Here is a 16,463-nt window from a genome sequence, read left to right on the forward strand (position 1 = left end):
CACGTTTCAGCGCAAACCTGCAGGTCAGACGTCCTCCCTCCCCCGCGTGCTGGCACCGCCCGCCGGGCTTAGGTCAGGTTGGATGCAAGTTAGCAAATGAAATAGAACCTTCTCACCAGGAGTGCTGGGGTTGGAGTGGCCGGCGACGCACGGAAGACAGGCTTGTCCTAGCGCGCAGGGGCTGGTCACAAGATCGCCTCCTGCAGTTCACAAGGCGGTCAACTGATTCCTCGTTGCCCACTTCCTGTCACAGGAGACCCGGCACAGAGAGACCACAGGACGCCAGGACGAGAGGGTCACAGCTCACACACGAGAACCAGCTGCAGCTGCCGGCTCAGGCCCACGCCCCGTGGTGGTGCCGCCCGCTGCCGTCCAGTGTCCCCTGTACGCAGGCTTGAATGTGTCGTCACTACACTAAATGCCTCGAGTGACAACTAGCACAGAAATCAGACAGCTCGGCCCCTCGGCTGCCTCCTGCGGGGGAACAGCCTGATACAGCAGCAGCCCACCCTCCTCAGCCACCGGTTCGTGTAAAGCCACATTTGCATGTGAGATCGTTCCTCCTGGTTAATATTTCACTTTAGAGTCATGACGAGCACGCTGGAAGAAGAAACCCAAACACACTCTGTGACCAGCACGTGTGTGCGCAGGGCCCACCTGCAGTGCGGGCCGGGGACGTTCAGGGGTCCCCTCGGCGGTGGCTGTGACCCTGACGGGCAGGCGGGAACCCTGGGCCTGGGGGCTGGCGCCGGGACCCGGCCCTCCCCGCCCTGTGCAGCCACAGGTCGAGACAGCTTTCCTGCCAGTTGTGAAAATGGCCCGCGGAGCCAGGGGCTGGGGTGGGCCCTGCCCTCTCAGCCACACGGGAGGGCGCGGGACCTGCCACCAGGATCTGACCAGTCAGCGCCACACGAACGTTCCAGAATCTGAAGCACTTCTGGACCCGGGCACTTCAGACGCGGATGCTCGGCCTGTGGGAATAGCCAGGCAGGTGTGCTCTGCGCCAGGCACGACACCTCCCTCCACACGCACCTCCCAGCCACCCCAGCACCTGCCTGTGGTCCCAGCTACTCGGGAGGCTGAGGCAGAAGGACGGCCAGAGCCCACGAGTTCACAGCTACCGTGAGCCGTGATCATACCTATGATCAGCCACTGCAGTCCAGCCTGGGCAACGCAGGGAGAACTTGTCCCGAAAAAACAAAACAAAACAAAACAAAATTGAGCACAGAGAGGTTGAGTAACCTGCCCGAGGTCACACAGCTGGTAAGCTGGTGTGGACCATGATGGTCCCTCGTGCCTGTCGCTCAGCCCCACACCCCAGACTACCAGGCAGTACCTACCCAGTCAGTGCCACTGGAGTGTCCTCCTCAGCCCACGTGCACGAGCCCTACCTGCTCTCTGCCCCAGCACGTGGCTGTCGTGCTGCACCTTCACACAGGTGCCATGAGCTGTGGCCAGACACACCCTCGGTGCTCACAGGTGCCCGACAGTCTGTCTCCAAATGTCTTCTCTCCCCAAACTGTGTCGTCAGGGGACGCCCTTACACAAGGGTGTCGACCCCGGGACCCCTGGCGTTTGGGGCAGGAGGTGCCCGGCAGGTGCTGAACAGCACCTACCCCCACCCACCCCACCTCCCCCAGGTGTGTGTCTGTGTGTGTGTGTATCCAGCTAAGTACCCGTCCCTTGGTGAACAGAAGCAGGCTGTGTGTGTGTGGGGGGGGGTGAGCAGCCGCGCACGTGCACACCCCCCCCACACACACACGGAAGCACCTGTGCGGTGACCGGCAGGCCAGGTTAATCTCAGTCTTTCTCAGCACAGTGCAGAGCTCACCTCCGCAAGGGACGTCAACATTCCCGTTGCTACTGTCATAAATCACGACCCCGTGGTGAACGTGTCTTATGTTTCCTTCAGTTTGCAAAGCCCTGGAAGTCGAGGGCTACGTTTCCCTCACACCGTGGACCTCTCGTGCCTGGTCTCCGGCCCGGGAGGCTCCTGCCGGTGGTGTCCACCCACACAGCCACCGCTGCTGCCGCGCTCAAACCACCCGCTCCGCACACCCAGGAGGGGAAGCATCAAAACCAGCTTTACTCCTATGAACCAGTGTTTGTGATGAACACATCAAGGAAAACTGAAAGTTCTTGTCTCTGCCTTTTCCCTGGTGACCCTGAAAGGCTATCTATCCCATAGTGCCTCTGGACTGTGTCCCATCCTAACTGCTCCCTGATCCCTAACACAGAAAACCAAAACTGCACCGCACACCGTGTTTGCAAGCCTCACGATGTTTCCCAGCCCAGATCCACAGAGAAGTATCTGAGATAGTTCTGAAATATTTCATTGGAAAAACAATGCTGCCGCCACTTTTAAGCCACAGTGCCACTAAAACCAGGACTAGCTCTGGCGAGTGGCTCACTGCGCCCGTCCACAATCTGTGCTGGTCTTAACCGACCAGGCTGGCCCACCGGCCTTCTCTGCTGACAGTCGGCACATGCGTCCGGCTGTGAAAACACCGATGTTCTTACAACACATGCACAAGGCCCCAAGGCCCGCCGCACCCGGCCTGGGGCGGGAGCCAGCGGAGCTCCTGGGAGGGGCCAGAACCAGGGTCTGGAGAGGAGAAATCAGTGACATTTACTCTGGATGAGACGTTTCCGTCCCCTCTCCCCCTGCACCCCCGGCCCCGCTCTCTCCACTGAAGGCTTCTGGGGCCCAGGAAGGGTAGGAGGACGGCAGAGAAGGCTTCCCCGAAGGAAACACAGAGACGTACTTCATAAAACAAAACAAAGTTCAAAATGAAAGTTCTCAGGCAAAACAGAAAAGTGTTTTTCTCTCCACACGGCCGTTATTTCCGCTGAGGATCCACACAGGCACATTCCTGGGTCCAAGCACGGCCCGCGGCCGCAGGAAGTGATGAGCAGAGAAAGGAATGCCACCGGCCCCAGACGTGGCCAGCTGGGACTAAGGAAACCACCCCAAGGCCTTTGGGACGTCACCTCCCCCCGCGGCCCCTTGATGGAATCGCTGTGGAACCACCAGGACCAGGGAAAAGCAGAAGCCACGCACCCGCCATGGCAGGAGAGGACAGGGTCCCCCAGGACACTCCAGGGCAGGGAGGCAGCCACGTCACGGTTGGCACCAAGCAGGCCACACACAGAAACCCAGGAGCCTGCTCGGAGGAGGAGGAGGCGGCGGCGGGGGCGGGGACTCTCCGTCTTGCCCCCACTCCCTGTGTCTGGGGAGAGGGAACCTGGTATTCCCACTTGTCACAGCTCGACCACCAGCGTTTTCTGAGGTTTTCTTCGCACGTAAATCTGAGAGGATTCACGTTTATCCCTGGAATGATGCCCCCCACTTGAACTCCGGCACGTTTTCCAAGCGGCACGGCCGGTGGCACTGGGACTGGTCTCGGGCTCCCCAGCAGGTCACGGACCGGGGACTCCACCCACCACACAGCCCCCTGAGAGGACAGGTCGGAAACAACCAGCTATAAGAGAAAAGTTATGGCCCTAAAAATGAGAATTTCTTACACTTACAAAATACCAAACATCAGGAAGGGCTGTGGGGACAGACGTCCAGCTGTGCAAAGGCAGGTGTGACACAGTAGGGGGACGGGGCGGGCAGCGCCCGGGGATCGCAGACGCCAAGTGCCTCGCAGGGTCGTGCGGGGCATGTTCCCAGCCTCAGCGTGTCAGGTGGGGAAATGAAAAACGTAAGAGCTGCTTGAGAAACGGGAACAATTTTTAAACTCTGTGCATCCTGCTCAGCTTGGACCTGCCCGTTTCTCCCGCCATGGATCTCGGCTAACGGGAAAGTCAGCGGGAGCCGGCGGGGGCCTCCCTCAGGCGTCTGTCCCAGAGGCAATGCTGCACTGCCCTGCAAGGGCGTGTGTGTGCGCGTGTGCATTTCTGTATACACAACCGTGTCACAAGATGAGGCCCTTCCTCACCCTGAACCCCCCTCACGGGCTCGGCTGGACCACCCGGTCCTGGGAGAGACTGACACTTCACTCCTCTGCAAGTGCTGGGGACACGAGGCCCAGGCCGGTCCCTGGACACGCTGCACCGGGCGGGCGAGTTTCCACGTGAACACCACGTGGGCAGAGCCTGCTGCCCTTCAGGCTCAGCCCTGCACAGTAAACACCCCAAACCGCCACAGCTATGGATGTCGCCATCGCAACCGGAGTGCACAGCAGGGGCTTCTCTGCCTGCAGGGGGGCTGGGGGGCTGCGTCCACCCACAGAACCAGCCCTCCCAGCAGGTGAAGGCTGTGGGACACCTGGGGCCCAGAGGCTCCTCCCTCGAGCAATCGCCCTACGAACCCCAGAATCTGCACAGCAGGAGTCCTGGAGGTCAGTCCGAGAGGGCGGGGACTTCCCGGGCCTAGAGGCAGAGCCCTCCCAAGCTGCTCCAACCCAGCGGCCCCTGGGGTCGGCCCCAGCCCAGGCCACCGCGCCTGCCAGCTGCAGCCTGAGGGATCAGGAATTCCCCGCAGAGCCCTCCTCCCAGCGGCCATGGGACAGCCAGCCCTGCCAGAGCAGCCTGCCCAGACCTCCGAGAGCCCAGGCTGGGTCTCTGCTGACAGCCTTGCACCCGCTTCACTTGCCTCGGGAAGGCCCAGCTTAGCCTGGGCCCAAATAAGGCAGCTGCCCCAAGGCTTGGGGTGCTGAACCCCCAAACGCCAGAGTTGAACTGCCTGCCCCTCACCCGGGGGCCGCCCGTAGCACCTGGACTTGGTGGGGAGGGTGGCCTCGCCCCCTCAACAGGCCGGAACCTCCAGGTGCAGAAGCCGGGGGGCTGGCACCGGGGTGCTGAGTGCAGAGCGCGAGCTCTGCCCACCGGGGTGGCCCCTGGCCCCGGCCTGCAGCTGTCTCGGGGGATGCTCAGGTGTTCCAGGTGGTTCAGGTGGAAAGTCGGTCTCTGGCGGGTCAGGCCTGGACGCTGTGCACCGTCCCTGCTGTGAGCAAGGACCACAGGCTCACGCACAGCCTGCCGCTCTGCTGAACGGGCCCGCGAGCACAGCGCCTAAAGGAACGCTAAGAAGGACGGGGCCTCTAGTGGGAGCTGAACATCTCTGTGTGCGGAAGTGACTCGATGACACACCCAGGACAGGCCATTCCTCGCTCACCACAGGAGCGCCTAGGCCGGGATGGCATCGTCACTCACAGCAACTCGGGGCCAGGTCCCTACAGCCAAACGCTGGCTTCCGCGCTGGCCGTGCGGAGACTCCTGCCGCAGGTGCGACTCCGACAGTCTCTTTGCTCCTGGGAGCCTCAGAGTGGGGGAGTTGAAAGTGTTTAGCCGGGCGGGGGGCTCACACGGGCCGTCCCAGCCAACAGCGCAGCCGAAGCCCCGGCGCGGGGGCCCCCCCCGCAAGCTGTGATCGCGCCCCAGCCTGGGCAACGCCGCGAGACTCCGTCTCCTAAACAAAATCTGTCCTGCGCACGGTCGTGACCAGCGGTGACGTGGCCTCGCCCTGCAAGAGCCACCTGCCGTTCGCGTGTCTTGTCCAGGGCCCGACCAGTGACCGATTCTGGTGGAAGGGAGTATGGGGGGAGGTACACAAAATCAAAGCAAATTAAATTAGCTGTTCTAACTTCCAGAACCATAAACAAAAACCACAAGCGCTAAAAAGGAAAGTGAAATTTTCTTCCTGGGAAGGCAGAAGCAAAGCGCAGAAAGCTGCAGAGAAGACTGGGGGCTGCGGACGGCCCTCAGCGACGGGGGGCTTAGCTGCGTGGGGTCGCGCCGAGTGGCCGCTGAACAGAAAAGACAACGGCCAGCAAACAGACGCGGAAACCAGCCCAGACGCCGGCCGAGCCCGCTCACACCCGGGAGACTCCCGCTCGGCACAGCTCACGGAACCGCGGGTCCAAACCAGGTTCCGGGGAGACGCACAACAAGGCGCCTTAAACTCTGCTGACTCTCCCAGGGAAGCCTCCGGCCCGGCCCGGGACCCTCCGCACCAGGCGGGCACAGGGAGAGACGACCAGGGTCTCCCGACCTGGCCCGTTCTGGCGCCCACGGACGGGTCTTCACGGCTGGTGAGGGGGCCCCGTGGAGGCCCAGAGCAGGGGACCTGGTCCCAGGCAGGAAAGGCGTCACCACCGACCCGCTCCGAGTCCCCCAAGTGGGAGAAAGACCCCGGCCTTAATTTGCCTTTGGAGTTCTGTCCCTTCTGCCATCCAGGCCCAAGGTCGGGCAACCCTTCCCGTTTTGAGAATGATTCAGGCAACACGGAAAGAACCCCGAGAGGAAGGAAGGGCCCGGGAGCGTCCCGGGCTGACCGGGGGCGCAGCGCTGACCTCGGCCCCCAGAGAGGAGGCGCCCCCACATCTGAGGGCGCTCGGGCTGGAGACGCACGAGCCCAGCCGTGTCTAGACCGTCAGGACACCGGCTGTCCCGAAGGCGTCAAATGGAGCCTTCAGTCCTGGTGACGGTCCCAAGGGTGAGGCTCGAGTGTACCTGAAAACTGGAACTACGAAGCCTCAGGGAACCCGCCGTCCACGCAGACACCCTCAGCGTCGTCAGACACTCACAGGACGAGGAATCGCTATTTTCGATAAAACATACACAAACCAAGTCTTCCAGACACTCTGCTTCCCCGAGGGGGGCCCTGAGTTTGACGTAATAGCCCTGGTGTGACAACCAGCCCTGGGGGCCCAGGACACGGCAAACACCCGGCATCCGGACTCGGCCTCACGCCTGGGGGACCCGACCGTCCGCTGCAGACGGCGCGACCGCAGGCTCCCTCGTCCCGCGCCGGGCGCCCTCGCCCAGGCCCCGCCCACACGCCGGCCCCGCCCACACGCCGGCTCCGCGCCTGCCCGCGCCCGCTCACGCACCGCCTTCCGCGGGAGGCCGCGTTAGTTCCCGGCCCGGGTGTCCTCCGCCGGACGTTGCTCTTCCCGTTTTTAAAGCTGGGATTTCTGAGCTCTTTGTCCCTCACTCACTCACTCACTCACCTGCACAGACGCACGACGCCACATCGACGCACGATGGCACGCCTGCGCACGATGCCACGTCGACGCACAACGGCACGTCTGCGCACGATGCCACGTCTGCGCACGATGCCACGTCGACGCACGCCAGACGCGCCCCGGCGTAGACGGAACAGACCCCTCCCGCCAGGTTTGCCCCCTGGCTGTCCACACGCGCGCTCCCACACTCCGAGGGACAGACGCCTGTGGGTCTTTGCTTTTGAATCTGCACAAACTTATCTGTGTGCTGTGATTCTGTCCGGGCCGACATCAGATGGAGTCTTTGCATTTTGCTTTTCTTTCTGATCAGACCCATCGCTTCCTGTAAGTCACGTGGTCTGGCCTGGGCGCGACAGGCCTCCCCAGCCACGGAGCAGTCACGCGTGGACGCCCCACAACACAATCACCCCCTCCGGCGGCACTCGCTTTGCTTTGCTCACTTAGCGCTGGCCAGGGTGCTGCCGCCGCGACTTCCTGCTCCCCGTCCTTGCCTCGCTCGGGGCCAGCGTCTGGCTGTGCGGCTCCCGCTTGGCTGCGGAAGCACAGACCCCGACCCTGGCCGGCGGCCCAGACAGAGGCGTGACGGCCTCCCCACCCGTGATCTCCCAACCGCTGTCTCGCCTCGCACCCTCCGGCCACCGGCACCTGCGAGGCGTGACGTCCGAGCCCCCACGTGGCCCCCCTCCCGCCCACCTGGAGCCCAGAGGCTGCCCACACGCACCACTGGCCGCCCCGGCCACCTTTCCCGCCAGCCCACCGAGGGGCTCAGACCCCCCCTCTCTCCAGGGCAGGCCCAAAGCCCGCACTGCCCACGGGCGAGCACTCTGGCGGGGTCTGCCTGCCAGGCCCTGAGAACGTGCCTGGGGGCTGCACGGCTGGCCGTCGACCCCAAAACCACGTCTTCCCAAGTCCTCTCCCCTCTGACTTCTGTCCCACCCACGCTGGTCGGTGCGCGTGTCTGACCTCCCAGGCCGATGCCCACCCACCCCCCAGCGGCCCCTTCCTCCCTGTTCACCGACTGCCTCGTGGCCCTCAAGTCCCAAGTCTCTCTCCTTCCCAGCCCTCCACGATCCGCCCCCCATTCAAGTCCATGGTCACGGAGAAAGGAAAGAGCCCTCTAAACCGACAGGGTTCGGGTGAGGACGGGAACGCCGGCGTCACACACACACACACGAGGGTTCAGATCCCAGCGTGGCTCCCACAGGCTGGGCGGCTCCAGCCAGGTTAAGTCCTACGAGTCTTGTTCCTCAGCCTGAATGTCATGGACTTGTGAGACCTCAAATAAAACACAAAAACTACACGCATGACAGCTGGATCCCTCCCCGGCCCCCACACGCCCGGCAGACCCACCCCCGATCCCAGGTACAGCCCAGCTACCCACTTTAGTCCTCAGGAGTTAAAAATAGCACAGGCAGCTTAGTTGCACTCGGTTAAGAGAATAGCCAAGTTAATTTTAGCATTAGGAGAGTCTAGGATCCCCGATGCCGAGGGCCGTTTGTGACCAGCAGGGCCTTCCTTACAGGGCCGGACAGACATGCAGGAAAAGCGTCACTGACATCATTCCCGTACACCCACAAAATGTTTCTCTTATTTGAGGTCAGCCTTAGCCCTGTGAAGACCGTCCTATGATAAGTATTTTAACTTTCTAACCAGATGCTGCTCCACACTTAGGGCCACCACCTGATTTGACACCTACAACAGCCCCGTGACGGCAGCTCCTGCCCCCCAGGAGGAGGAAATCAAGTGAGATCCCTCAACCAAAAGTTGGAGAGAGGCTGGAGGGGCCGCCCAGAGGTCTGCAAACGCTGTCAGCGCTGAGGTCCCACGTTGGACCCCGATGGCCACAGCCCTTCTACGTGGACAAGTTCTGATCTTGCCACAAAGGAACGTGAGAGCCCAGTGGAGCAGCCAGCGCTGACATCGAGGACGAAGAAGGGGTGCGGGGAGAGCCCAGGCGGCCGGACAACGAGGACGCGGGAGCAGAGCCTGGCTCCCACGACGCAGGGCCGCCGGCCACCCACGCCGTGATGGCAAATGAGCAAAGTCTCAAGAGTTCCAGAGGACTTTTCTCAACCTAGAATGCAAGGCTGGGATTTTTTTATTTTTTATAGATTAACAGAAGCATCTTTGTGTATTGCTCTTTATCGAACACATTTATCGAGATAAGATCACGCTTTGAAAACAAGCGGTAAACACTGTGGGAAGGGAAACATCACCGCAGGGCAGGGCTGGGGAGGGCGGCCCGGGCACTGCCGGCAGAAGTGCCCTCGCTGGGGTTCGTCCCGGCCTGACTCATGGGAAGTCAGAGCTGCACACTTCCTCAGACAGCGATCGCACAGGAAGTGTGTGCTCAGTCACACTCGGTACACTCGCTACTGTAAAAAGTCGTAACTGTTACCAAAGATACACAACGTGGAAGATTTTTCAGTGTACAGAACTATCTCTTTTTTCTATATTATCTCATTTGCAAAAGGTGGAAGGAAAAAGAAAGAGGGAGGGCAGAGGAAGAGACTCTCCCCACTCATTCCAACTTCAGCCTCCAAATGAGACCAAGTATCCTTATACGTTCCAAAACTATTTAAGAATTACAGGAGTTCGAGACCAGCCTGAGCAAGAACGAGACCCCGTCTCTACTAAAAATAGAAAAAATTAGCCGGGCATGGTGGCACATGCCTGTAGTCCCACCTACTCGGGAGGCTGAGGTGGGAGGATCGCTTGAGCCCAGGAGTTTGAGGTTGCTGTGAGCTAAGCTGACGCCCACGGCACTCTAGCCCAGGTGACAGAGCAAGACTCTGTCTCAAAAAAAAAAAAGAATTAAAAAGGCCAATACCCCTCCCATACATCTTTTAAAAAACCTTCCAAGCCCCCAAAAATGTTCTGCCTTTTTTTCTTAGCAATAATAGCATATTACTTATGGCATAACTTAGGGAGAATCTTTCTTTTTCTGGGCGTGAGGGGCAGGCACTAACCTAAGCCTGAACAAGCCCTGTAAGTTCCCACCAGACAGCAGACAGGAACTGCCTGCAAATGGAAAAACGAGGTTACGAGGGGAAGACGCTTGCCCCGGTCATCCGCAGACTCGAGCGCACAGCTGGCCAGCCTGGAGCCGCGCGAGGTGAGTGACCAGGAGAGGAGACTGTGTGCAGTGTCTGATTAACGCACATTTGCCCTCAAGGCAACTAAGCGCTACTGTCTTGTCTGCCTTCGGAGCCGGGCAAGGCAGGGCCAGACTTCACAGGAGCTCAGTGCTCCACCTACTGTGCCCTGGGCATCCTCCGATTCTGTCCTACAGACAGTCTTTCCCTCTGGGCCTGAGGTGTCAGGAGGGTGGGACAGTTAAAGGAGACTAAACCCCAAACCAGCTCACCCACAGACCAACTTTGGGTCTCCAGGAACAGCACACCCTGCACCATTCTCTGCCCAAACTCAGAGGGTGTCCTGCCTTTCTGTGTGCACTGCTGTGCTCCCTGCTGCTCCCAGCCACAGAGGGGGACACAGAGGTCCCTCCTGCAGCCAGCACTGCAGGAAAACACCCCCGGAGGGAATGTGGCCCCAACCAGGGAGTCATGCAGCTGGTGCATGGGCATTTGCGCCTCACTGTGGCCCCTAAACACTTGGGGTCAAAGGTTCAGATAATACCCAGTCCCCACACTGGATTAGAGGTCTAAGCCTCAGCTGAGCTAGTCCTCCTTGCTCGTTCAAAGTGGAGCACAGAGGGGGTGGAGTGAAAACAGCCTAATCAAGCAGCTTCTTCAAACCTTCTTCCTTCCACCAGCCTCCTCTGGGTGTGTTGGTGACAGACCCTCCCACGAACGCCGGATGTTAGGCTGAGCACCCTGGAAGGCCGGTGAAGCTGCTCCCTCCGTTCTACTTCCTATGCTGTCTGGAAAGAAGTGACTCTTTCTCTAAAACAGCACTGGGCCCCGCGGTGCTGAGGCTGGCTGTGCTGGTCTGAAACTTCAGAGCCCGAGACCCACCTGCACCTGCAGTATCATGGCCACACCCTGCCCAAGGTCCCCTCTGGTCCCCTGATTAAGGAAGCACAGCATTCCTCACGCCTCACCGGAATAATTCATCAAGCCAAGGGATGGGGCTGAAAGTAAACTGCGGCCAACTGACCCTCGGAGACACTTCAGGCAGAGCGCAAGGCTGGCTTTCCTGGTCTGAAAGTGACAACACATTTCAACCACATAAACAAGCGAGATCCTCCCCGCCCACTGCTCAGAGCTGAAGTGCTGCCACATCCTATCTGCAGGCTTCTGAGCCAAATATCAAAACAGTGTCTCAGCGATGATCTGTAAACCCAAATAAAGCCGACAGGAAACGACTCGCTGATTGAGGGTAGCTGGAATTCCTCAGGCGGCATCGAATGTCATCAACAACTGACTCTCCAACAGTCCCTGGTGCCTGTTCCAGGAGGCCTTTCTTCACATGGGAATACCCCAGGATGTGGGGCAGTTCCGCGGCCCAGGTCCCCAGCGCCCTCCCTGGCACTGACGGGCTCTCCTCCAGCACACTTGGGGCCTCATGCGCAACAGTCACTCGGGAAAGGACCTTGCTTGGGGGAGGGGGAGGACATCGCTCTCGCCAGATCAAACAACTGGGGAAAAGCACATCCCTCCAGATAAATCATGAAGTCCAGACGCAGCCTCTGTCTCCGGGAACTACTCCGGAGCCCAGTTCACAACCGCATTTCCTCTCCTTCCCCAGCTCCGCAGCCCGGGAGAAAGGCCACGGCTCGGCGGCCGGTTCTCAGGAAGGGGCTGGCGCAGGCGGCTCGGGAGGCCCCCGGCCCGCAGGAGCGCTCGCCACACACGCGCGCGCAGACACGTGCACACGCAGACACACGCGCGCACACGCACACAGACACGCGCGCACAGACACGTGCACACGCAGACACACGCACACGCGCGCGCGCATCCCCCCGGCCAGCCGCGCGCTGGCGACAGAGCGGAGGGCCCCACACTCCCGCAGGGCAGACGCGGAGACCCAGTGCCGGTGGGCCGGACACCCGGGTGCCAGCGCCCAAGCGGAGACGCGCGCAGCCCCGCGCGCACAGACACATGGACAGACGCCCCGCACAGGGGACCCACCGCCCCGCGCCGCGCGCCCCGCTCGGCCCGGCCGCCCCGCCCGCTCTCCCGCGAGCGCCGTCGCCCGCTGCGCCCCGCCGCGCGGAGGCTTAGGGTCAGGGACGCGCGCGGGGAGGGCGGCCGGGGCGTCCCAGCCGCGAGACCCCCCGCCCGCGCCGGCCCCGCGGGCACTCACCGATCTTGATCTTCACGCTCTGGAAGACCCGGAGCCCCTCTTCCTCCACCGCCATGCTGCGCGCCCGCCAGCCGGCCCGCGGCGCCTCGCCCCCCGCGCCGGCCGCAGCCGCCCGCGCCCGCCTGCCGCCCATGGCCCCGCCCACCGGCCGGCCAGAGGCCCCGCCTACGGAGGGCCCAGCTCCCCATTGGCCGAGGCCTGGGGGCGGGATCCGAAGGGCCAGCCCGGGCGGCGCCGCACGAAGGGGACCTGGGGCCGGGTGCGGAGGGGACCTGGGGGCTGGGCGCGGAGTGGGGACTTGGGGGGCGGGAGGTTAGGGGACCCGGAGGGGAGCAGGACGCTGGGGGCGGCCGGGGTCCGGGCGCTGGGGGTGAGGGCAGTGGCCGTGGGGTCGAGAACCGGGAGTGGCTGGGGTTGGGGACCGGGAGTGGCCGGGGTCCGGTCGCTGGGGGGACGGGCGCGGGGGTTGGGGGGAAAGGCCTGGTCGGGCGCTGGGGTGGAGGGCCAGTGGCCCGGTTCCGGGCCGGGGGCGGGGGGAAGGCGGGATCCGGCCGCACCGCCCGCCCGTCCTCCGTGGCCCTCGCCGCCGGGCCGCCGCTGCCTCCGTGCGGTTCCGCGCGGGCACACCCCGGCTGCCTGCAGGTTCCGGCCGCACCTCGTTTACCGCTCTGTGCGCTGCCCAAGGTCTTCTTCTCCTTGACCTCTTGTCTGGCCACGCCCAGGCCTCCACTTCCCTCCTCTACTTCGCAAAACTGCGTAGCCCCGGACCCTGCACACAGGCGGCATGCGCTGGAGTACAGGCTTATGAAGATACAGGCCTATCTTTTTTCACTGTTTCATCCTCCCTTCCTAAAAATACAAACGGTTAGGTGTGTTGAAAGAGTTAGTAACCATTCTCGGCCGGGCGTGGTGGCTCATGCCTGTAATCCTAGCACTCTGGGAGGCTGAGGCCGGCGGATCGTTTGAGCTCAGGAGTTCGAGACCAGCCTGAGCAAGAACGAGACCCCGTCTCTACTACAAAAAAAAAAAAAAAAAAAAATAGAAAGAAATTAGCTGGACAACTAAAAGATACAGGAAAAATTAGCTGGGCATGGTGGCGCATGGCTGGTGGCTGTAGTCCCAGCTACACGGGAGGCTGAGGCAAGAGGATCACTTGTGCTCAGGAGTTTGAGGTTGCAGTGAGCTATGATAATGCCACAGCACTCTAGCCTGGGTGACAAAGCAAGACTCTGTCTCAAAAAATAATAATAATAATAACACATCCTGGGGGAAACAGAGACCATGCTGCCCTGAAAGACCCTAAGGGGTTATGTAATTCGCCAGTCCAGCTTCTGATAAGCCAGATCGACTTTGGAGGGTGACAGGGGACAACCACACAGTCAACCACGCAGAAGCCCTGGTTGCCACCGCGGGGCAGGACAGAGCAGCACAGCTTTTACCCCGAGGCACGGCCTCCTTTGCAGCCCGTGGGGAGGGAGATTCGGAGAGGTTTGCAGGCTCAGGCTCAGCCTCTAGCACACATCACCGTCTTGCCCCCATTATGGGCATCCTGCCCTGTGTTATAAAATAGTCCAAAGACACCAGGACCATCTGGACAGTGTGCAGGTGGTCAGTGTCATTTGTTACGTCGATGACATTGTCTAAATCACATCACTACTTCTAATCAGGAAGTTGGCAGTTCGTTGAAGGCTTTGACAAGATGTGTGCTCAAAGACACATGTGCTCAGAGGGTAGGAAATAAACTTATAAAGATTCAAGTGCCCCCACATCAGTGAAGTTTTCAGGGCTCCAGTGATCTGCGGTCAGGACATGCCTGCAAAGTACAGGACAAGTTATTGCATCTCACACTCCTCAACACAAAGAAGAAGCCTGAGCCCTGGTTGGTGCCTTTGCATTCTGGAAGCGGCATATTCTAAACTTGGAGTCGCTTCTCTGGCCCTTCTCCCTGGGACCCTGAAGACCGGCCATTCTGGGTGGGTCCCAGAACAGAGAAGAGCCCTGCAGAGGGCTCAGGCTGGGTGCAAGCAGCCCTGCTGTCTCAGTTGTGCAGCTCCAAGACCCAGTGGGCGTGGTGCTATCACACCAGAGTGAGCTGTGGTTGGAAAGGACATGGGTGGAGCTGGAGGAGGTGTAGTCTGCACCACCTGGGCCCTGCAGAGAAGGGGCGCCTGTCCATGGGACGTGGGTGGCCACCATGAGCTGTGTCACCCATTATGGGAAGGGGATGGCACTTCTGGGGTCCAGGCTCCACTGTACCAGCTGGTGGCCCAGGCCCAGGATGTCTGCAGGGCTGGAGCAGAGCTTTTCTGGGCTCCTGCTGGCAGCTGAGATCCACAGCCAGCATCAGCCCCAGCAACAGAGTACTGCCCTCCCGAGGTACAGAGAAAGCACATTGCTCCTGGCCCCACTCCCGAACCCCTCCGCAGAACTTCACTAGGCCAGGCTAGGATCACACGTTCACTCCCAGACCTTGGGGCTGGGTCGTCCCTACCACACCACAAGAACCGTGGGCGGGTAGAGGGCAGAGAAAAGTTTGTGCTGCATAAGTGGACATTGCCCAAGACCTAAGAGTGCCCCACAGACGGTCGGTCACTTGGAGCCTGGGTGCGTCTCCACGGTGTTCCTGGCACCGGTCCCCGGCGCTTAACCAGACACATCAGACCCAAGGTGCCCGTGACAGCGGCTGCCTGTCCCCCTGAAGCGCAGAGGCTGAGCACACCCAAGACCCCTCCTTGACAAAACCCAGTGCCTGGGACTGCTCAACCAGCAGCCGTCCCAAATTTGTGTTCTGGACACAGGGACTGGCCATTAGCTTTCTAAACCACGATGCCCTACAGCTGTGACAATAAAAGACAGCGGACATACTGAGGGGCTGTGGGGAATGATGACAACTTAACAGAAAGTCTCCACAATTTCTTTTTTTCACTACTCAGCATTACATTTTGTTCTCTTTGATAAAATCTTCTTCTCCCCACCCAAAAAATTTCTTAAGAAGTCTCGATCCATCAAACAACAGGATATTTATTGCTAAAACAGCATGGTTAGGTCATAATACTCTGTATAAAAGAAAACCCTTTCTTTGTTCTCTGAGAGCATATCTTGGTTTGAAAACTATCCTCTGAAATAAAGCCTCTTTCCTTTTAAAGGAAGTCTTTTTAGTGGACTTGCTGACACATTTAAGGTGGGCACAGCCACGGCAAGGCACATGGAGCTCGGCTCTGGGCTTCCTCATGGTCAGGTTGAGTCTTGAACAAGACATTCATCTAATGAAAGTGTGTCACTTTTTCAGAAAAGACAATATTTTAGCCAACAAGGCAACACAAGAAATTTTTTAGGGAATTCTTTTCAAAAGGAGTATTCCACAAGTTAGGGAAGGACATTTTCAATGTCAAATGACACTCACTACCGTGCCTGGAACATATCATAGTAAATGCTCAAGGAGGAGTATTTGTTGAATGAATGTGGTGGCTTCTCAGATTGTTTCACCAAAAAAAGTTGGAAATATAACATTAAATCCTAATTCTCTGATAAAATTACTCAGGCACTTAGCAGTCAAGGAAAGTAGCTTTCTAGCCATCTGACAAGCTACAAGGGAAAACACTTGAGCATCTGGTACATCACAGAACAATCTTTCTCCAGTACTAGTTACCTAGGTCACGTAATGGAGAGAAATTGGACAGTGAATAGGTCAGCACCAGGTTCCTTTTGGACACGCGATGCCCAGGTGTCCTGTGTGCTTGGGAAAGGGACACAGAGCAGGGGGCCGGGTGGCCTCACTAGTGTGCCCCAGAACCCCACTCCCATCCTGGGCATGAGGCCAAGAACTCTGTGCCCAGAAACACAAGTGGAAGTGACTACACATCTGGATGGAAGCTGAGAACAGCCACTGCGGGATTCCCAGTCCCTCCTCCTGCTCTGGCAGCTGAGAGGACACTCAGTGCAGGGAGGGAAGATGCAGCCTGGGTCCCCGAGTCACCCCCAGGGGACAGCCGTCCCGGAAGGCACCCATCTGTAGAAGAAAGTGAGATACAAACTTACATTATGTGAAGCCAATAAAATCTGAGAATCATTGGCAGAGCCCAAGCCCAGCCTCTGCTCACTAATAAGGAGCCTTAACTGAGTTTTATATGGCACATAGAAATAATCCCAACCTATCTGTCAATTTATGTTAAAAGTCAAATAAAACCCCACATATTTAAATGGACTTACCTGTTGAGTGAG

At 59.7% G+C, this 16,463-nt stretch overlaps 1 protein-coding gene across 1 annotated transcript in view; it reads right to left on the reverse strand.

Annotated features, from left to right (window-relative positions):
- The window catches only part of RASA3 (RAS p21 protein activator 3), an 89,816-nt gene extending 77,472 nt beyond the window's left edge, over positions 1-12,344 (reverse strand). Inside the window, 1 exon segment of the mRNA XM_045566716.1 lies at positions 12,243-12,344. Within this exon segment, the coding sequence (XP_045422672.1) occupies positions 12,243-12,297 (55 nt within the window). The 5' untranslated portion in view covers positions 12,298-12,344.
- Between the last annotated feature and the right edge of the window lie 4,119 nt (positions 12,345-16,463).

Source organism: Lemur catta, chromosome 13 (genome assembly GCF_020740605.2).
Source record: "Lemur catta isolate mLemCat1 chromosome 13, mLemCat1.pri, whole genome shotgun sequence".
Lineage (NCBI taxonomy): Eukaryota > Metazoa > Chordata > Mammalia > Primates > Lemuridae > Lemur > Lemur catta.